This window comes from Cornus florida, unplaced genomic scaffold, assembly GCF_030987335.1.
Source record: "Cornus florida cultivar Cherokee Brave unplaced genomic scaffold, ASM3098733v1 CherokeeBrave_3.0.0_Hap2_Chr10, whole genome shotgun sequence".
In the NCBI taxonomy this organism is placed as follows: Eukaryota; Viridiplantae; Streptophyta; class Magnoliopsida; order Cornales; family Cornaceae; genus Cornus; species Cornus florida.
In genome coordinates this window covers 104,524,035-104,545,784 of record NW_026775580.1, presented here as the reverse complement: position 1 = coordinate 104,545,784, position 21,750 = coordinate 104,524,035, and the positions used below count along the sequence as shown (strand labels likewise).

The window sequence follows — 21,750 nt, the reverse complement described above, 5'->3', positions numbered from 1 at the left end:
TTTTATTTTATTTTTTCTTCTGTTAACGGCTCTAGCCGGTTTGTCACTAAATGCAACAAAATAATAGTTGAAGGGCCAAATTCATAAAAAAATAATAATAATAAAATAAAAGGGCAGAATAAGAAAATAAATTGACAAATTAAGATTTTTAAATTTATTTTATGTCAATTTTGATAAAAAAAAAATAGTCAGAGGGACTTATTTGTATCTTTTTTAAATTTTATAGATTGAAATGTATATTTTTAAAAGGGATGGACTATTTGTGCACAAAACTTTTTTTTTTTTTTTTCACTTAACCCAATAAATAAATAAACTTTTTTTTTTATAAAGAAAATGACAAGATGCGTTAAGGAGTTGAAGGACCTCTTTGTCATTTTCTTTAAAAGAAAAAGAAGGTAAGTGAAATGCGCAAAAAAAGAAATACAAATATCACCTCTTATATATATATATATATATATATATATATATATGTATGGACAATACTTGTGTCCAACTTGGTGACATGGCCCAATCACATTGCGACACGTGTCCAAAAGCAAACCTAAAATTAAGTTGGGTATTGTCCAACTATTGGGGTTTGACTCAATCATTATTTTAAACGCTGCCTTGTTCTCTCATCTCTCCATCCCAGATTTCTCAGTTCCCTCTTTGCTCCTGGATTGCAAGAGCCCATCGATGAAAGAGAGTCGGGAATGTTAGGAGGTACTTGAAAGATTGGGAAACTATAAAGGGAAAGTGCAATTATTGTTTGGAGAGAAAGAATAAGGGTCAGTTTGGTAGAGTAGAAAAGGGGGGAAAGGGAAGGGAAGGTGATGGAGGGGGATTAAAAATGTGTGTTTGGCAAAAATTGTTGGAAGGAAAGGGAAGTGAAGGGAAGGGTTTGGAGGGTTAGCTTGTGCCTTCAACAGTAGATTTCTTAACCTCCCAAAAATGGGAGGAAATGAAGGGAAAGGGAAGGAGAGGCTTGATGGGTGATTTCAGATGCCAATTTTACCCTCAAGATTGCAGAGAGAGAGAGACCGCCGGTGATTGAAGCTTGGAATGGCGACCCGAACTGGAACAACAGCCATGGAAACTGAAGGATATGGGTTTTGGATTTTCTGAACAATCTGAAATGATACATCGATACGGGTTTGAACTTTTGATTCTTGCAAACAGATAGATAAACTGGAAATATATGGGTTTTGAATTTCTGATTCTTGTAGAGAGAGAGAGAGAGAGGCCAAGTTCAGTGTTGAGAAGGAGTTGCAGAGATGGAGCGAGATTGGGGAGGCTTTGCCCTATTTTTTTATTTTTCTTTTCTTATGGCCTCAAGTTAAAGACTTTATATATATATATATATATATATATATATATATATATAATAGAGATGGAGGATTAGGGAGGCTGAAATGATTTGCCCTAATTTTTATTTATTTATTTATTTATTTATTATTATTATTTTTTTTTGGCAAGTACATGAAACTATATATATATATATATATATATAAAGGGGTATAATAGTTCATATGTTAAAATAATTGCCTTCAATTTCTTTTCTTTTCTTTTTCCAAACATAATTATTATCTTACCTTTTCTTTTCCTTCATTAATCAACCAAACGCAATGGAGGTTTAAAATTATCCTTCCTTTTCCTTCCCTTCCCTTTCCCTCATAACTAATGTTATCCTTCCCCTTCAAACCCACCGTACCAAACAAAGCCTAAGGATTCTGATAATGAGATATTTGCAAACATGGAATTGGGGATTGAGAGTATTGAGAGATTGGTGGGAAGTCAAGGGACAAAGAAATAAGAGATGAAGATTAGGCTTTTTTTTTTTTTTTTTTTTTTTTTTTGAATGGTAAAGCAAATGTATTAATATATTATGAATTTATAATGTGATCCATAAGCCAAGTAGCCCATTGGTTAGAGCCCAACAAGACAAGAGAACAAAAGTCTAACGTCTAGAGAATCAGATGGAATAACAAGCTTCTGAAACAAGAAGAGACCCAAGACAGCCATTGATAACGAATTCGGATCCGTTATTAGTGGATGTACATAGCAATTCCGGTAACAACCTGCAGCTATGTACAGGGAACATCCATCCCTCATTTGTCCAATTAGTCTGGAGGCATTGGTGGTGGCTGATTAGCCACCGGAGAAAAGGCCCATTCAGTAGCTAGGGCTGAGAAGAATGGGTTCTTCGAAACTTTAAGTGATTCTGAAATGGAAGAAATGATCTGCCTCATAACCCTTGACTGCGTTGATGGCGAGCTCCGGCAAGGTCTATTATTCCGCTCCTACCAGATGTGTTATATCCGAAATACATGGGCAATGCCCAATTTACATTTATATTATTTTGGACACATGTCGCAATATGATTTAGTGACGTCATCCAACCTGAGTTGGACACAAAGTGTTATCCTATATATATTAATCATCTACCAGTAAATTTATTTAGTTGCATAGTTATGATGTACAATCCTATATATTAACAACTCTCCCTATCCTCACCTAAACCTAATAATCAAGGCATGTCAATAGATTTAAGCAAATGATATAAATTTAAAAATACATTAAAGTTTGATGAGTTAATTTTCTTATCTTTTAAAAATAGAAGGAAAGGGAAGAAAAAGCTAGCATTTTTTAAAGAAATATTATTGAATATATTTGTTTAAGATATGTGGCTAATGAAAGTAGTTTCATCTGCAATTTTATTTTTCCAAACATAATTACTACCCTTTTATTTTTGTTTATTAACCTACTAAACACAATAAGTGATTTTTTATTTTTTTTTAACTGACAATAAGTGATTCAACACTATCATTTTATTTCATTTCTTTTCAATCATAATTAATATTATTTTTTCCTTCTTTTTTTGTTATATGTCAAACATGACCCTAAGATTTAGGGCATAAAACAATTTCATTTTATTGGCAGCTATGGCAACAAAATTCTTAACCGTCACAAAAAAGACCTACCGTGTCTATTTGTATGTCTTCCGGTCTCTTTCTCTCTTACACTCCAAGGCTATATTTGGTGTGGTGAAAAAAAAAGAAAAAAAACTAAAGCATAACGTTAGTTACGAAAAAAAAAAAAAAAAAAAAAAAAAAAAAAAGGTAGAGATGAAAATGATAATTTTAATTTCTAGAGAGAATAATTTTAACTTTTTTAATATTTGGTTAATTAACCAAAAAAAATAAGAGAAATTATAATAGGAAAAGAAAAGAAAAAAAAGAGAAGAAACTATTTTAATAAATTTATTATTAGCCTCCCCAATCGCCTCCATCTCTATTCTCGTTCTCAACTCTGAACTTGCTCTCTCTCTCTCTCTCCAACTGCAAACTACAAAATCTACAAGAATCAGAAGTTCAAAACCCATATATTTCAGTTAATCTATCTGTCTGCAAGAATCAAAAGTTCAAAACCTATTACCTGTATCAAAACTCATATCGGCATATCATTTCAGATTGTTCAAAAAATCAAAACCTATATCTTTCAGTTTCCATCGCCCGCTGTTCCAGTTCGGGTTCGCCGTTCGCAAGTTTCAACCGCCGTCTCTCAACTCTCAAGCTTGCCCCCCTCTCTCTCTGCAACTGCTAACTTGTATGTATTGGTTTTTTTTTTTTTTTTTTTTTTTTTTTTTTTTAAATCAACTAATCAAGGTCTGTAATTCTTGTTTTGCAAATTAAATGCTATTTGGTGAAATTTTTTATGATCTTTTTTATATAATTTTTTTTTTTTTTTTCACAATATAAAGTAACAAAATTTGCATTGCATTTTGAGGTAATCACCGTAATCTACATTTTATTTTAGCAAAACAAATATATATATATAACTTCAAATTTTTATTTTTTTAATTTTTTATTTTTGTCAATTATGTATACAAGAAAAATTGAATCTGGGCATGAAAAAAGAAAAAAAAAGAAAAAAAAAAAATCTGAATTGGATTAGAAATCTGCAGAGATTGAATCTGAAACAATTTTTATCAACATGCCAAGCTTTTTGAAGATGGAAATCTTTTCAGAACTAAAAAAAAAAATCATAACATGAACTTTGACAAGCAAAAGTACTTAATATAGGGTAAAGCTCTAAAGTTACTTCCTGAAAATTAAAATACTTACAGAAGGCATGTTTTTGAGTGAATTCCATAGTGATGGAAGGGGCTTGCCATGAACTACCTCACACTCTGCTTCCACTAGTAGATTCTCAAATAGGATTAGTAAATTGGTCAAAAGAAGAGATAGGGTATTGAGTGGTGAATTGTTCAGAAATAAATTGGTAATTTTTTTTTTAATTAATTACCCAAATATGATTTTCTATGCCTTAATCAGTCAACTGTCTAAAGAAACATTGTTAATTAACTAAAATTGAAGTAAACAGCAGTTGATTTTGGTTAATATATTTTGATTTAGCCCACCCCATTGAGAAATCCTGGATCCGCCCTTGTATATGGTCACAAATCTTCTAATTAAATACAGTGGTGACCTAGATCATATATATATAGTTACCTTTGGGAATGTATATAATCACTTATGGGTTCACTTTCGGTGGAATTCACAGCAGTTGCTGGTGCCATGAAAATTTCGAAAGTTAAGTACTCTTGGGCAAGATGGCTGCCATGTTTGAGAATAATGCCAATCCCTCCAATGCTTTTGTATGTAGTGTTCTGTCTATTAGTAATACATATGAAGTCTCTTCATCATCTGCATGTGGATCTTTATTTGTAGCCTATGTAAGAAAAATCTTAATATGTTTGGCTTCTTTGTGTTTTGATCGAATTGAACACATTCCACTTATAATCATTGTGTTGTTCCTAGGATCATTTACACATGAAATTTTTCATTATGTGAATGATTTTGGTCATCCACTGCGTGTGAATCCCAACTCCTCTCTTTGATATTTTGTGAATCCCAAATCATGAAATCAATAATAACGGGGTTTCCTATTGTGTAGAACTTTTTCAGTTTTATCCGAGTCGTATTAGGGAAAACCAATGTTAGCGGGTTTTAGGCTGTTTTGAGAAAAAAATGCAGTTGGATGATCCTCTTATTAGGATGAAAACATGGTCTCTTAATATTTTCCTGAAATACTTCAATCATAAACATTGGTTTCTTCATCGTCTGCATGTGGATCTTTATTTGTAGCCTGTGTAAGAAAAATCTTAATATGTTTGGCTTCTTTGTGTTTTGATCGAATTGAACACATTCCACTTACAATCGTTGTGTTGTTCCTAGGATCATTTACTCATGAAATTTTTCATAATGTGAATGATTTTGGTCATCCACTGCGTGTGAATCCCAACTCCTCTCTTTGATTTTATATAGGGTAAAGCTCCAAAGTCTGAACTTGCTCTCTCTCTCTCTCTGCAACTGCAAACTACAAAATCTACAAGAATCAGAAGTTCAAAACCCATATATTTCAGTTTATCTATCTGTCTGCAAGAATCAAAAGTTCAAAACCCATATCGGCATATCATTTCAGATTGTTCAAAAAATCAAAACCCATATCTTTCAGTTTCCATCGCCCGCTGTTCCAGTTTGGGTTCGCCGTTCGTAAGCTTCAAGCGCTGTCTCTCAGCTCTCAAGCTTGCCCCCCTCTCTCTCTCTGCAACTGCTAACTTGTATGTATGGGTTTTGTTTTAATTTTTTTCTAAATCAACTAATCAAGGTCTGTAATTCTTGTTTTGCAAACTAAAATCAAGTGTAATCTTGATTTTGTGTAAGGGTAAATTTAGCATTAGAAATAATACTTCAAGCCTCTCCTTCTCTTTCCTTCCATTTCCTCCCATTTTTGGGAGGATAAGAAAGTTACTATTTATGCCTTGTGTTATCCTTCCAAAACCATCCCTGCCCTTTCCTTTTCTTCCAATCATTTATGCCAAACACAAATTTTTAATCACCCTCCATCACCTTTCCTTTCCTTTCCTCCCTTTTCCATTGCACCAAACTGACCCTAACTCAAACACAAACCCTACCTAACCCGCACCCAAAAAAAAAAAAAAGGCCACCTAAAAGTTTAAATTACACCAGACTTCGAACTCTCGCTTGCACAATCTTTAAGGTACATCTCTCACATACCATCACTACTTATCTCTGTTTGTTTTGGTCTCTCTATGTTGGTTCAAATTCAGTTTTTTTAATTTTATGTGCTTATGGTCTGAATCTTTACCAAATTGATAATTTCTATTTGATTAATTAGTGAAATTTTCCACTGTTGGTGCGATATATATTAAAGTTGTTCGAGGTTTAATTTTCGTATTGTTATTATTATTATTAAATGAACATTTCAAACAATGTATGAATTAGGGTTTAATATTTTGCTAAAGGTTTCGTTTGGTTGGTGTGAAAATGAAGCAAATGAAAAACACAGTTTTTGCACTGTGGAATTTTATTATTTATGGTTTTATTTTCGTGTGATTGGTAAAGAAAATGACTTTTTCTGGCTAACGATATATAGAATAAATCGGCGTTTGGCAGCGAGTTTCTTGTAAGTTTTATATACATATACTCGCATATATGCGTATATACGTAATACTATGTGTATAGAGTGTGCATATGGACATACATATACATATTTGTGCATGCGTGCTACCTGTTTGTTATAATGTCCGAACCGAAGTGTGTATTGTAAGTAATATATGTAACTACCTCTTTAGTGGGAGACTCTATCTCTGTGCTCTAGCATTGATAGGATTTTCTCTATGTGAGAATATAACCGGTATTTATGATTTAAAAATAAATTACAGTCAAAACATATATGTGTATGTGTATATACATGTATGCTATGCCTACATGTACTTGTAATTTAAAGTGTGTATTTGTGTATGATATCCTTGTTTTTGAGATGAATAAGACTATGACTGATGCAAGTATTTCTTGCTGTATGGAAAAAGCTAGGTTTGGGGAACCATGTTGAGGCATGTGTATAGCAAGTTATGTTCACATGGAGGTTATAAAATGAGGCCTTGCTTGAATGCACAGACAAGTTATTTCCACAGTGGACAGGTACATTCTTGATCATTTTTTATTTTTTATTTTTTTAACCTGATGTAACCTCAACTGTCCCTCCCTGCTTGACCAATTAAGACCATTGAGCAAGTTTCATTTTTGGATTTTGTTTTATTATATTTGATCTGTTTTAGTTCTCTTCAAATAAGTGTTGTATTTAGAAAAAATAATAATAATGGTATTCTATTTGACTCTCACAAGCTGTGCCTCTTGACTAATGTGATAATGGCAAATTTGGATTCATGAAATACTTGTGGACATATATATTGTCAAGACTGTCTGTTGAATCCCAATTGGCATTAGTTATTGGAATGAAGAGTCAACTTGTGTTGTATTTACGTACACATAATTAGCTCTTTTACTTGGCATCCATATCCTAGTCAAGACCAAAATGAAATTAAAAGATATGACAAAATTATTGTGAATTTTTTGAAAAAGTTAAAATTTATTATGAGATTAGTCATAGGTTTGCAATGGCTCAAATTGTAGCAGAATCTCAGATTTTTCAATGTTTATTTAAGATATAAGACCTGGTAAAGAAAACAAAATTCCCTTTGTTGTGCTCCTTAGTTTTTCCTATATGGTCATTACAGCTTTGTTTAGCACCAAGAAGCTTTTTTGGGGTGGAGGATTTCCTTGACGATGACAATAGCCGGCCATACACTTACCAGAAGGAGAAGAAAGCAAAAAATCCAGACAAGAAGCATGCGTCATTCAAACAACGTACCATAGCTTACATGGAACCATTTACACTGGACGTTTTTATCTCAAAGCGGTTTGTTTCAGCCTCACTTACCCACAGGGTAACTTGTAAGCAGGTTGCAGTTGCTGGTACCAACTCTAAAGACATCAAAGCTGCGCTCAAGTCGCGATCTGATATACCTGCATGTTTAGCCGTTGGCCGGATTTTATCTGACAGAGCAAGAGAAGCTGACGTGTACACCGCTTCTTATACTCCAAGGGAGAGAGACAAGTTCGAGGGCAAGATTAGAGCGGTTGTACAGTCCCTCATTGACAATGGGATTGACATTAAAGTTTATCTTGACTGAACCAGTGAGTTATCTTAGGACCATGGGAAACTGGAGGTTGTCTTTCTGGATTGTAGAAACAAATACGTTGCCTGCAATTTCTATAGTTATTCAGCTTTCGTGCACTGGGCTAACCCTTTTCTTTATTTTGCTTTTGTGCATTTCACGAGTAGAGAGGCTCTGCTTCAGCTGAATCTTAGCTTAACTAACCTTGTTCAGTCTTGGTTCATTTAGAACATTTTGGAGACATGTCCAATTGATATTGTCATATATTGTCAAGTTCTTGTGTCAATTCACGTTTTGTTTAGGTTTTAATTAAACATTCACAGAAATTGATAGCATATTGAAGTGATCTGAAACTGTAGACAGTTCAACTGATGGTAAACTTTTATTTTCAACTGGACAATTACAGTCTCTGAGTGTAGGTAAGTTTGTGAAGATCATGGACAGCATGAGAATATATAGCCCTTACCTTCTGATAAAACACTTGGTTTATAAAGGTATGTGTTTTTTCAACGAGTCTCTAAAGTCATTAGATGTCAAGCATCAACCTAACTTAAAAAAATACAGATTAGAAACTTCATTTTAATCCTTCTTGATTCTTTGGTCCCAGTACTCATTTTCCCACAACTCCACTTGCTTAGTTGATTTACCTTTCTCATCAAGGAAGGCTTTGAAGGACTGAGGATCATATGGTGGAGGCATAGTGCATGGGACTGCATCAGAAGGAGACTTCACCACTGATTCCACCATGAACTTCTTCCAGTTACCGTCTGCGCCGCACGCCATTCTTTCGGGGCACAGCTGAATCCCCATTGGAGGTATAGTTGGCTTGAACTTGATGAGCTTTGCATATTCATTCAACAAATGAAACATGTAATCATACACATAATCCATCTTTAGATCCTCTTGAATGTATCTGCTCGCTGCCTCTCCAATAGCTTGTGCCTAATAAATTCTTACAATTCACTATTAGAAATACTATAGATATATAATATGTGTGTGTATAATATATATATAGAGAGAGAGAGAGAGAGATTGCCTTTTGGGTGTGATTGTTGCCCCATTCAACGGCAAACTTGAGAGATTTACACTTATTGTTGTCCCTAATGGGCCAATAATGTTGCAATGGTACCATGCCTCTTGTGAAGAAATCGGTGAAACGTGGAGTTACCAGCAAGGTTGGGGAGTTGCATGCTAAAATGTATTTTTCACTTACAGACCATGCCCATCCTTCTATATATATCTTATATCTTCCATGAATTGCGCAAAAAAAAAAAAAAAAAAGGATCAAAAAAACAATAAATAAATAAAAGAGAGAGAAAGGACTCACGTTGAAATTGTAAAATGAAAAGAAAAAATAATAATAATTACATGTTTGGATAGTGAAGTTGAAAATTTTGATGTTCACCTGTGGGTACACTGGTCACCTAGATTTGATTGCTTGTATCCTACCTTGGATTCTTTCACCCAATCCTGAAGTAACAATAGTTATTTATGAGAAGTCTACGCCTTCGCTAATCTTGGACCATAGATTGGGCCATGATCAAAGGACATATGTATTAATTTCTTTTGCACTCATTTAGATGCAATAGAAAGCAAAAGCAACTTATTTCAACTCCAAATTCAATTGTGCCACACACAAAAAATAAAAATAAAAATACAAAAATAAAAAAAACCCCTCCATATCAGTTGGTCCCACTTTCAAGTAAAATGTTACATTTTTCATTTTTAATTTCAAAGTATAATAATGGGTAGGTGATTTGAAAATCAGAGTTATATTATTATTATTATTATTATTATTATTTTAATATTTTTTCAAAGCAAGAAGTGGTAGATGTTAGATTAATAGACGTAGAAAGTCGAAACTTGGTACTCCATTCACGAGGCCCACTGATCTATCGAGACAATTGAGCAGTTATATTATTTAGTTTGCACAAAAATTAAAAAAGACTATGGATTGTTTGTTCCCCACACACACACACACATAAATAATAACAATAATAATAATAATAATAAAATTTGTAAGCACTAATTAAAAGCATGATGAGTTTACTTGGACATATAGAAGAGTGTTCCAGTCATCTTTATCAGTGACATTGCACTTCATAAGGTCAGCCCTTGTCGGAGCTACATGTGGGTTACCCTTCCAATAAGCCAAGGGTACCCTATCCTTCCACTTCGTTTTCTTGTTCCCAACTTTTATGTCCTCTAACACACTCCTCCATGGCTTTATGTTTGTCTCAGCCCTGCCAAAAATCAAGCGCAACACTCAATCAAGTTCCCAAAATATTTTCATGTCAAGCATGATGCTTTTAAAAAAATTAGTTCAAAATCTTAACTAAATTTCTTTTAATTTCACATCCAGACAGTCGATCGCTACTCCCAAACATAGCTTCAATATATTTTGAATGACTAAATAGAATTGACTATGTGCATTTATGTTTCAATCGATTTGAAAAGTCTGATTTTACGGTAATGAAATAATAGGGTAGTCCTTACCAGCCCCAAAATGACCAATCCGGGAACACAATATCCAAATTCCATTCATCGGAACAGTACCGGAACAACGGTGGTGGGCCCGAGTTGGGTCTCCGAAAGTCCTTGGATCGGACGACAGGCCGATCATCGCAGTCAAACATCATCTCCAAATCTGGCAATCTTCCAGGGTACCACCTTAACAGCTGTACAATCCCCCACAGGGTAAACAAATCTCTAGTCTGAATTGACTTCCTAAACTTCTCTATGTAGACCTTCCCGCTGAGGATCACCAATCTGAAGTGAGCGGTCTTACTTGCTCCCTCCACCATGTCCCTCGTGATTCCCGTCCCCTTCCATGGCCGTAGATCTTCATGAATCCAACGGAAGTAATCGGGGCACGTGGCGTTCGATGAACGGTCAGGTTTGATGATGGGTTTGGATTTGGTTGGATAGTTTTTTGGGCACGTCCGTGTTTGGTTCCATGCACTGCAGTCCAAAGGGAATTCAAGTGTGTTTGGTGTTCTCTTGAATGATGGAAAGGAATGACCTGAATTTATAGACTGCAAGTAAGGGACATAACTTTAGTTATTAATATTAATTAAGTAGTATTCTTTGGTGTGCGAAATGAAAATCTACTATGATTGTAAAATTAACATTTAAATAACATTAATTGGATCTATATACTAGAATTTTAATGATATAATTAAAGAACTACAATTGAATTTTTTTTTCAGAGTAGTCTTCTTTTCTTCTTCTCCAATTAATTTTGTGCTTAATTGGAAAGATTTATAGAGAATTAACCAAATCATGCACGAACTTGCTTCAACAGTTGTTTCAGCATCTGAAGTAGATAATTTAAACTGTTTTTGGAAGCATGAAATTAATTAAGTAAATGCAAAATGTCAATTTTCCAAGATTTAGTAATAAAAAGGAAAAAGAAAAAGGACAATTTATGTCAAGATCAAGTTGAAGGAAAAAAAAAAAACTTACAAGATCAATCCAGCAAGCATAGACTAAGATGCCAACGAAGAGGAAGAAGAGAAAAGAAATGACACTAGTCGTGGCGATTCTTTTCTTCAGTGGCTGCCATCCAGGTTCCATAAAGTACTTATTCATATACTTTTCATTATTCCTTCTCATTCTTCTATATATATACACACACATATATATATCACAACTTCAACTATCAACAAGAACAAGCTCAATATATATAACACTTGTTATATATGTATATGTATATGTATATGTAGTTATACACATATATATGGTCTTCTAAGTACTTCCTCTCTCTCTCTCTCCCCCCATGGTGCATGTGTTAAGTTTGAAACTGATGATGGGAGACAACAAGGAACTTGTTTTTCACTTCTTTGGAAAGGGTTGGTTCACGTTTGGTTACTTACTAGTTGATTTGCATAATGAGTCAAAGTCTTTCATTCTAATTACGAAAGGACTCTGTCTCTCTCTCTCTCTCTCTCTCTCTCTGTGCTTCATGTGCTAATGTAGTCGTTTTTAAGTTTATGTCTCTTCTATTTTAACGTTGTATACAAGTAATTCACTCTCTTTTGCATGACCAAGTAAGTCTTTTATTGTAAATAGAAGACTTTCAAGGCTATGTCACTAAGTCTTTGCATTTTTTTTCTTCCCATTTTTTAAGTTGATGTATATGTAAGGGATAATTACAAATATATGGAGTTCTGGAATACAACTTTCAAAATTTTGAAATCAAAGTCAGTGCTTTTCAAAATCATGTCTTCTTTTGAAAGTCTGACATTAAAATAGTAGAGGTAGTTTGAGTAGATGAACGGTTTTTTTTTTTCATTTCTAACCAGGCTTTTAGAAGAATACATGATTTTAACTCCATCAATTTGAAAGTTTTCCTCGAAACTCCATGTGTTTATAATTATATCCATAAATAAAAATTTCAATATGATTAATCTCGTCTTTTGTGCCAATGAAGTAGTCTTTAAGTTATATGTCTTTTCTATCTTAACGTCTGATACAATTCACTCTTTGAGTCTTTGTATGACTAAGCAATTATTTTTCTTGTAATTCCAAGACTTCCAAGGCTATTTCATTAAAGTCTTGCTCCAATTTATTTTTATTTATTTATGGTGTATTTAGTAACATTTTCGTTTTCTGTTTTTGCAGTCGCAAAGAAACAGAAATATAATTTTGTTTTTTGAAGTAAAAATAGAAAGCAAAAAGTAACGTTTAGTAACCTTTGTTATTGCCACAATTTTAATAACAAAAAACAAAAAGTAGTGTTTAGTAAAACATTTGTTACAAAATTTATTTTTTTTTTGGAAATTTTTTTAATTCATTTTTTCATCCATCTATTAAAATCTAACTTTCAATCACAATAAAAGATATAATCTAAAAAAGGAAAAATATATATATATATATACAGGATAAGCGCACAATTGTAGAATGTATATATATATAATATAAAAATAGATTTTATATATACATATATATTAACAAAAAAATCTGAAAACAAACCACAACTAATACATGTATAACAATCAGAAAAAGGAAAAAAAAAAAAAAAAAATACAGGACGTACAGTTGTATAATGTGTATATATATATATATAATATAAAAATAGATTTTGTATAATGTATATATATAGAATATAAAAGTACTAATGGAATAATGTCAGTGATTGTGTATTAATGGAAGAGTAATGTCAGTTAGAGAAATAGTGGTGAAAACGTTTCATCTGCTACAGTGAAAAAACACAGAAAACATCATTGTGATATTTTATCTTTCTTTCATAAAAATGAGAAATGTTTTTCATTAATAAAAATGAGAAATGTTTTTCATTAAGTAGGAAATAAAAACAAATCACTAAACAGAATTTTTGTGTTTATTTCTTCTTTTTAAGGATCGACAATAAAAAATAAAAAATGTTTTGGGTTACTAAACACATCCTTACTTATTTTTAAAGATATAAGGGATAATTACAAGTACATAGTTTTGTAAAGAAAATTTTAAATTCATGAAGTCAAAGCTAACGCTTTTTCAAATCATATATTTTTCTACAAGTTTGAACGTGGAACCTGGAAATAGTAAAGGTAATTGATAATTGAACAGTGTTTTCATATCCACTTAGACTTTTTTTTTTAAAAAAAACGTAATTTTAAAAAGAATTAACTTTGACTCCAGGTATTTAAAACTTACTCACCAAAACTCCATGTATTTACTATAATTATCCCTATAACTAATTTATTGTACATCTATCATAAATGGCAATTACAGCAGGAAGCCCATGGGCCACTGAAGATATAAAAGATGCATTAGCCCAAAACGAGGGAAAGGCCCAGGCCCAAGCTAGAATAGCACAAACCCCTTGCTCATATTTAGAGTGACTTTAACGGCAGCCAATTATTTACCACTTATATGGGCTAAGTCGATCACATGCAAAAATTTGTTGTCAATCAATTTTTATCCTGACCAAGGATGAAATGAAACGTGAAAAAAGTTTCTGGAAAAACTAATTTCCAGTGGTAGAATCTCGTGAATATTTGTTATCTATATATATATATATATATATATATATATATACATACAGGACAGCTTTAGATTCCTACATAATTGATACTTAAAAATTTAGAAATTTTTATGCACATAATATGTAACTGGGAGTAATTCTTGCACATTCTATATATAGTTGTTTTTTTTTTTTTTTTTTTTTTTTTTTTTGGTACTTTACCCAACAAGAAGAGAGAAAAGCCATTGACTACAAGTCTCTAATAAACCTTGCCAAAATTATTATAAAAAAGTCATCTATTCTCTCCACCTGTCACTTGGAATTCAAATTAATGAGCAAAATAATAACCCTGTTTACAATTTAACATATGCTTTAAATAAGGTGACATAAATCAGATAAATAGAACACAAATAATTTGAGAACTCAATAACATAAATCAGATAAAAGTGTAATACTATGAACAGCGGGATTGTGATCAATATCCAACAACATTTGTTGCATAATATTGAAGATGTAAGAAATTCCTCCTCCCTTTCTCTCTCTAGAATTCTTACATTTCAACCAAAAAATATCCCCGCTCCTCTATCCATTACTTCTCCTATTTATAGATATTTACAAATATTGATGGGCTGCTGGATCTAGGCCCATTCCTCTATGAGTTCTGGTCATCTTTGATGGGCTATTCGTGTTCGGCCCATATGGCAGTGTCTTTCTATGGGCCTGACCCATCTGTACGGACCGGATGTCGCGTTTGTAAGTCACATCCGGCCCATGTCACTTCGGGCCTCCTCAACTGCCCCCATAATTACCCCTTGTTTAATAAGGGGGTAATTATTGAAGGCGTCTCATCATGACGTTGACGGCTCGAGAAACCCACATGGGGGAACGGACGGTCAGATCCAGAATCAATGTTCCGGGGCTCGATGAATTTCTCGCCTTCCTGACGCTTCGGCCCTCGGGTCCCCCTCGCCTTTATAAGGCTCTAGAATACCACTTCATGCCTTTTTACCGTCTCCATCATCAGTCAAATCTCTCGTTCATCTTTTTAGAACAGTGCTAAATTTCTTCCGGTGAAATCCTTCAAGAGTCATTCTGCTGGGGGCTAACGTCAGCAGTGACTATGGGAGATACCACAGTTGACGAATGAGGAACGGTAGGAGGAGCTGTAGTGATCCTAGAGGAAGCAATATTTCGCGTTTGTAAGTCATATCCGGCCCATGTCACTTCGGGCCTCCTCAAATATGTATTTCAGGGTGAAACTCATTTAGACTCCTCTTTTTTTCGGTAGGATCCAATTTCATTTTTACAAAACTTAGTCGAAAAAAAATGAGAGCAAGAGAAAAAAATAAATTAGAGGGCTAAATCTAAGCCTTGTTGCAAAAGTAATTTGTGATGGCCAAGTGTTCTCACTTCTCAAAATGTGACCGTGATTCACAAATTGTTACACTTTTGAAGAAAGTAATACACTCTTACCATGTGTGTGACATAATGACATTATGATGACATTATAAGAGTTAAATATAATATATGTATATAATTTTGATATAATTTTGAAAATATATATATATATATATATATTTATAACAGTTTTAAAAGATTATAACATAATTCAGTGGAGACAATCCACAAAAAAAAAAGAAAAAAAAAAGAACCACATATTTTACCGAATCATGATGTAGCATGGTATGCTTAACCTAATAATGGAACCTCATTACCGTAACTATACCTACTTTAAAATTTTATTACGACTCAATTCAACTCCGCATGAGAGTATTCAATGCTACCTAACAGGGGAACCCACCACAGTTGATCTTCTGATGAGAGAGTCGCTGTCAGTGGGTCCCTTTTGCTTTATTAAGCCCATTCCAAAGAGATGAGGTATCAAAATGGACTACCCACGTATAGATAGAATAGAATAAATATTTGAGACTTTTGAGTATGAATATACATACAAATATATATATATATACACACACACATATGTGTGTGGCCACTGATAATGCTCCAAAAAGTTACAATAATATCCAGATATTAAAAAATACTAGATATTTGTTCAGATGTATCTCAACTCAATCATATGATTCGTATCCCTACATTTGTAAGCACAATTCAGCCATCTAAAAATAAAAAAAATACAACTACGTGTGTCTGGTCCATGTAGTAGAAAATATTTCAAATCTTATAGAATTATGTCTCTCTTTTTTAATCTTACTTTAAAAAGAAAAAAGAAAAAGAAAGAAAGCAAAAAAAGGGAGGGGGAGGAACATAAAAGTTCATTTGCAAATGACTATTTTGTTATTGGGAATTGGTGGAATGACCAAACTTGACAAAGATGTAGGGACAAAATTTCAGAAAATGCTATTTTTTTTTTTTTTAAATAATATTTTTCTTTAACTTTATATTATCCCATCTTCATGGAACTGAAAAACAGAAAAATGGTTCAGGGATTCATTTAGTTGACAAAAATTCAAAAAAGATAAAATCAATGAAAATAAAGCTACAAGACCTAACTTGAGATAACTTTTTTTTTTTTAATAGTAGTTCAATTTATTGATTAACATTTAAGTACACATATTAAGTGATTAAACACTTAATTAAAAATATAATAATTAGTAAGGCTCTCATTATGGATGATTTAGCTCTTATTGTTAATTTTAGGATACAAAAATATAAGACAATAGGAAGATGAAATGGAGAAAGATCAAGAATACAATATATATATGGTTCGACATTAAGGCCTATATTTACATCTATGAATCACGAGTCACTAAAGCTGCATTTTCTTTTATTACTTGTATTTCTTGATATATTTATATTATATTGATACACAATATATAGGAAATAAATCAAACAGAAAAGAAAGAAAACCGTAAATAAAGAAACCGTATTATACATATGAGTAATGAAAGGAGAACCGAAAAGGAATTCTCAAATTAACACCGAATTTGACGTAGTTAGATATACTTATCACATATTAAACAATTATTTTTTGAAAACTGTTTAAGTAGATGAGATTGACAAAAACATGTCAGATTCGAGACTTATTCAAGAAAATTATTTGGTGATCCTATCATTTTTCTATATATATATATATGAGGAAAGAAGAAAAACAAAATAATTAAATCAAGGAGTAAATCATGAAGGAAAGAAATAAAATCGAATATAATATATATGAGGAATGGAGAAATCTTTAAACCTTATTTAAGTGACCAATCATCGCAGCCATCTCAGCTACACCACTTATTTTCTGTATCGAGTAATCTAATTAATTTTAAAGAATCTATTACTACTGGATTAATAAGCAAAGACTGTTTGAAATTGAAAAAAAAATAAAAAATAAAGACTGTTTGAAAATTGATGAAACGCCGACGGATCAGTATTTTGCTGCATTTATCAATACCTGTTTTTACCTTTACATGTCGGCATGGAGGGAAATGCAACGTGTATCGGAAGCCTGTAGACAGCTCAATACACCACATTCATCTCATCATGTACAACATTAATCAAACTCCATTTTTCTTTCCAATCTTCAATCAAACGGCTACAAAGTAAACCCATACACGTCTTACACTCGTTTTTCCCGCTGATATATATATATATGTATAATATGTGTGTATATATATATATATATGTATAACTACTCGCTTGTTTAACGGAACTTTCCTGAATAAGATATTTGCATCCACTTATTGGTTTAGATTTCACTACTAAAGTTAGCTAATAATGTCGACGGAGGAACACAAGAAGGTCCAGCCCCAACCTGCTCCGGCACCGGCACCGGCACCGGCACAGACACCGGCGAAGGTTGAAACTCCGGACGACGTCGTAGAGCAGAAAGCTGTGATTCCACATCCCGAAGAGAAGGCCGATGAGTCTAAAGCTCTTGTTGTAGCCGACGGTACGTAAAATCTCTCTCTCTATATATACGTCAGACTCTGATTTTGTTAATTTATTTGGTTGAGATATATATTAATGTTTTTCTGCAAATAATTTTCGATTACGACCTGTTTGGTTGCCGAGAAAGCTGAGGAAGGCAAAGTGGTATTTTGAATCTCATGGTACATGTTTTCTTGAAATTGATACAAAGACAACGTAGAATTCACATGAATCAAACTGTATAGCTGTGTTGAGCTCATTTCAGTGTGTGTAAATATCGGTTTTTTTTTTTTTTTTCTCTTTGCTTACATTGACTGTAAATTTGAATTTTGATTTAGTCTCATTTATTATACTTTCTCATCAACCAAACAGAGTACATTCTAAATATCCAAATTTTTTAGTTTAGCTCTATTTTTCTCTCCACCTTAATTCTTTTCCTGAGATGTTTATGTGAAAAGAAAAAGCTATATATTAGTATGATACTCTGACCGGCCTTTATCCATTGGATCCAGAGTGTGATAGTATACAATTCTCGATCCAATCCAATAAATGAGAACTTGAACTTATGGTGAAAGGCCCCACTTAATGTATGTGAAAAACTCTCATCCATGAGGAATAAAGTGAAATTTGAAAAAATCAAACAATTTATGTTCAATTAAAATTTTATTTTCATTAAGGGTTTTACACTGATAATCAACATCTGCATTGCTATTTCCATATCTTTTATAGATTTGCCGACTATATGATTAATTTATATTAAATTACATGTCCATATACAAACACTTTAACTTTTAGGGGAAAAAATCCCTTAAGAAAGAATCACTTACATTTGTTATATTATAAAAGGGCTTACATTGGATGCTCCAATGCGTTGTTGGTAATACTATTTGTGGGGTTTTATCAACTATTTTGTATTCATTTTCTTGTCTGCATCGAATTATCTGTTTTATGAGGCTATTCTCATTCTTATTTGTATATCATTGTTGAAAAAACATAGCATCATTTAATTACAAGTTCTTTCATTTTCTTTTTTCTTTTTTCTTTTTTCTTTTTTTTGTTTTTTCTTTCTAATAGAAGGTTATTGTAAATTCTTGTAAACTAGGTAAGGAAATTATGGCTGGTAGGAAAGTAATAAGCTTTAAATTGGTCTTACAACTTTTTGAATAATGTTATTGAAAGCGAAAGAAAAAGGAAAATAAAAAAGTAAAAAGTGCATAAAAACTGTTGTCATTAGATTTGTGATGAAATACTGAAAGCCTATACGATTCATGTCCAAATATCTGAGATGGAAAAGGTAGATACACATACAGTACATAACCGATGATGGTAGCCAAAACTTTCCTCTGTTTTCTTGGCTAAGCTGCCCAAATTTATGAGTGGAATGCCCAGTTTTTAAATGTTTTATTTTGTTGAAGATTGAAAAAGAATAACATAAGATTCTTGCATTGGTCAAATTTAGTATTTGCTTAGTTGTCCTTGGTATTCCTTTTTAATCATTTTTTTTTTTTTCTAAATATAACAAGATACTTAACCCTCAACCCATAGAAAATTCACTTTTGAACTTCATTTTCATCTTTTTTCGATAGGTAAGAAATGCACACACCCACAGGTGACAGTTGCCCCAAAGAATCACATTAGATTTGTATTGGAAAGTATAGGAGATACTACCAGCTAAGGCTCTTTGTACGTATTCAATTTCATTTTTACCTTTTCTAGCAAGAGATTTATAAATTGATAACTTTTTTGGCAATTTATGGCATGAGTGATAATCCAAAAACTGGTATGAAGTGTACTTAAGGTTTCGGCAGTTTTTAAATTATCTTCACTAGTATAGAAATCAGGAATTTAACTGTTGAATTTCCTATCTTTGACAGAGTCTCCAGATCCTTCGGTAAAGAAAGTCTCAGGGGGGTCTCATGACAGAGGTATAACGAATAGCTCCCTCTTCTCCATCTTCTATAATTTAATAATATCAGGAAAAGTGAGGCTTATATGTCCTTTGGAGATTGGATGAGTTCATTATGTTTTAGCATTTGAATGAGTGTATTAATATCCTTTGAATTGTTGAGATAGGCGCATTGCTGAATTTTATAAAAATGACCTCTACTATTTCCCATTGGTAATTACGTTCAGGTGCCGGAAAGCACTAGTGATTGATTGAACTTAAGTTGATGTGCCGTGAATTTACTTTGTTTCTTCAGATATTGCTCTTGCAAAGGTTGAAAGTGAGAAGAAGCTATCGTTTGTCAAGGCGTGGGAGGAAAGTGAAAAAACAAAAGTTGAGAACAAGTATGTTTTTCTCTAACTTCTCTTGTCCATTCTTTCATTTTTATGAACCTTTATTGGGCAACTTAGTCATTGTTTCAGAATTTCCTTTATTTATCACGTCTCAGTAGTCCTGCAGACATCCAGTTTTTCAGTGTGTGGAGTTAAATTGTTTTCTTCTGGTTTGTGTATCTCTGGTTAATTTGTAAATATTCATTTCTCACAAGATTTGAACTAATGCCGATCGTTCTCTTTGATAATCACGAATTAATCTTTACATATTTCACCACTGGCCCTTACTACATTAATGTCAAAAATAAAACCTATAAGATGGTAACTTGTGAAAAAGCATCAACCAAAGCCAACATTGGGTAATGAGATTTTCATGTCATTTATGGGATTTCGCAAACATCTAATAACAGAAAGGCAAATGGTAGGAGCTGAAGTAAATGCGAATTTTTTGGTCTGGCTCACTGTTAAGAAATTGCGCTTACAAACTTCTTTCCCATAGTGAACCTAAATACACTTATCCGGGAACAAGAATTTCTTGTTGAGTGCTACCATTGACATGTTTAGAAATAATGGCTATGTTATAAATTGAAACAGCTTCTGCAGATTTGTAGATTTAACTGATTTTATACAGAGCTAAAATTCCAGTTTAATTAACTGCCCAAATTCAAGCCTAGTTAACCGTCCGGTTTAATAGTTAGTATAATGTGCCGTAGATTTATAAGAAGCTGAATTTTTATGCCATTCATTAATTATCTTTTGGGGTGAGTTCTGAAGTTTTTTTGGTAATGTATATTTCATTTGCTACTGATTTCTCAAGGTTTTAATTGCTGAAAATTTTAGCCTGCTGAATATTTAACAGGGCCGAAAAGAAGCTGTCTGCTGTAGCTTCATGGGAAAACAGCAAAAAGGCAAATGTTGAAGCTCAACTGAAAAAAAAAGAGGTAATCAGGTTCCTTAGTTTAATTCCACTTGCATTGTGGGAAAATTTTCCCTACATTTTTGTAGCATATGAAATTTTCTTTACATTTCAGACTTCCATACGAAACTAGCTTTTAGTATGGAAACTAAAATTTACCATTTAATGGTGAAATGAACAAAGCAAAGTTCCATAATCAGTGCAATTCTTTGCCTTTTAAACTACTTTAGTGTAGTTTAAACTACATGTTCACCTTTAACAAGTTTATATGTATGAGCAGGAACAATTGGAGAAGAAAAAGGCTGATTATGCAGAGAAAATGAAAAACAAGATAGCTTTACTTCACAAGCAAGCAGAAGAAAAGAGAGCGATGGTTGAAGCCACGCGTGCGGAGGAAATTCTCAAGGCAGAGGAGATGGCTGCAAAATTCCGTGCAACTGGAAACGTTCCAAAGAAGCTTCTTGGGTGCTTCTGAAATTAAAATTATTTGTTCTCATTTCCTAGCAAAAGGGAAGACTTTCAGTTCTTACCTGTAAATTTTTCCTGTTTGCGTGTAATCTGTTTGGAAAAGCATTGCATGATTATTATTGCTTTTTGTATAGGCACAGTATGTTTTGTTTGTAAGAAACAAAGTTTAATATTTAATGACATGAGTTGAGAAGTTTAAATGAATATGTGTACGGGCAACCTCCA

General features: G+C 32.9%; 3 protein-coding genes across 8 annotated transcripts; 2 read left to right on the top strand and 1 right to left on the bottom strand.

The window, feature by feature from the left end:
• Positions 1-3,225: 3,225 nt before the first annotated feature.
• On the top strand, positions 3,226-8,309 carry LOC132276638 (uncharacterized). Of its 6 annotated transcripts, none has more exons than XM_059778160.1 (3): positions 3,226-3,585; positions 6,875-6,986; positions 7,583-8,309. In XM_059778160.1, the coding sequence occupies exons 2-3, from the start codon at positions 6,891-6,893 to the stop codon at positions 8,036-8,038; spliced, it is 552 nt and encodes a 183-aa protein (XP_059634143.1). In that variant the 5' UTR covers positions 3,226-3,585; positions 6,875-6,890; the 3' UTR covers positions 8,039-8,309. The 6 variants fall into 6 exon arrangements, with proteins under 6 accessions (XP_059634143.1, XP_059634142.1, XP_059634145.1 ...); XM_059778159.1 differs by having other exon boundaries at positions 3,227-3,585; positions 6,879-6,986; XM_059778162.1 differs by lacking the exon at positions 3,226-3,585 and adding an exon at positions 5,307-5,602 and having other exon boundaries at positions 6,879-6,986.
• A 67-nt stretch (positions 8,310-8,376) lies between these two features.
• LOC132276637 (uncharacterized) lies at positions 8,377-11,911 on the bottom strand. Its single transcript, XM_059778158.1, has 6 exons — positions 11,489-11,911; positions 10,520-11,058; positions 10,074-10,266; positions 9,429-9,493; positions 9,060-9,270; positions 8,377-8,965 (listed from the first exon to the last, which is right to left on the bottom strand). Exons 1-6 carry the CDS (start codon positions 11,660-11,662, stop codon positions 8,603-8,605), a joined length of 1,545 nt encoding a protein of 514 aa, XP_059634141.1. The 5' UTR covers positions 11,663-11,911; the 3' UTR covers positions 8,377-8,602.
• Positions 11,912-17,622: 5,711 nt separating this feature from the next.
• Positions 17,623-21,729, top strand: LOC132276636 (remorin-like). The gene is made up of 5 exons (XM_059778157.1): positions 17,623-17,886; positions 19,739-19,789; positions 20,066-20,153; positions 21,001-21,082; positions 21,338-21,729. The coding sequence occupies exons 1-5, from the start codon at positions 17,712-17,714 to the stop codon at positions 21,530-21,532; spliced, it is 591 nt and encodes a 196-aa protein (XP_059634140.1). The 5' UTR covers positions 17,623-17,711; the 3' UTR covers positions 21,533-21,729.
• Positions 21,730-21,750: the final 21 nt, after the last annotated feature.

Coding starts and splice junctions, on each gene's coding strand:
- LOC132276638 (XM_059778160.1), top strand. CDS start 6,891: ATGTTGAGGCATGTGTATAGCAAGTTATGTTCACATGGAGGTTATAAA. Junction 6,987..7,582: donor GTTATTTCCACAGTGGACAG/GTACATTCTTGA, acceptor TGGTCATTACAG/CTTTGTTTAGCACCAAGAAG.
- LOC132276637 (XM_059778158.1), bottom strand. CDS start 11,662: ATGTGTGTGTATATATATAGAAGAATGAGAAGGAATAATGAAAAGTAT. Junction 9,494..10,073: donor ACACTCTTCTATATGTCCAA/GTAAACTCATCA, acceptor TTGTTACTTCAG/GATTGGGTGAAAGAATCCAA. Junction 8,966..9,059: donor GCAACAATCACACCCAAAAG/GCAATCTCTCTC, acceptor AGAATTTATTAG/GCACAAGCTATTGGAGAGGC.
- LOC132276636 (XM_059778157.1), top strand. CDS start 17,712: ATGTCGACGGAGGAACACAAGAAGGTCCAGCCCCAACCTGCTCCGGCA. Junction 19,790..20,065: donor AGGGGGGTCTCATGACAGAG/GTATAACGAATA, acceptor TTGTTTCTTCAG/ATATTGCTCTTGCAAAGGTT. Junction 20,154..21,000: donor AAAACAAAAGTTGAGAACAA/GTATGTTTTTCT, acceptor AATATTTAACAG/GGCCGAAAAGAAGCTGTCTG.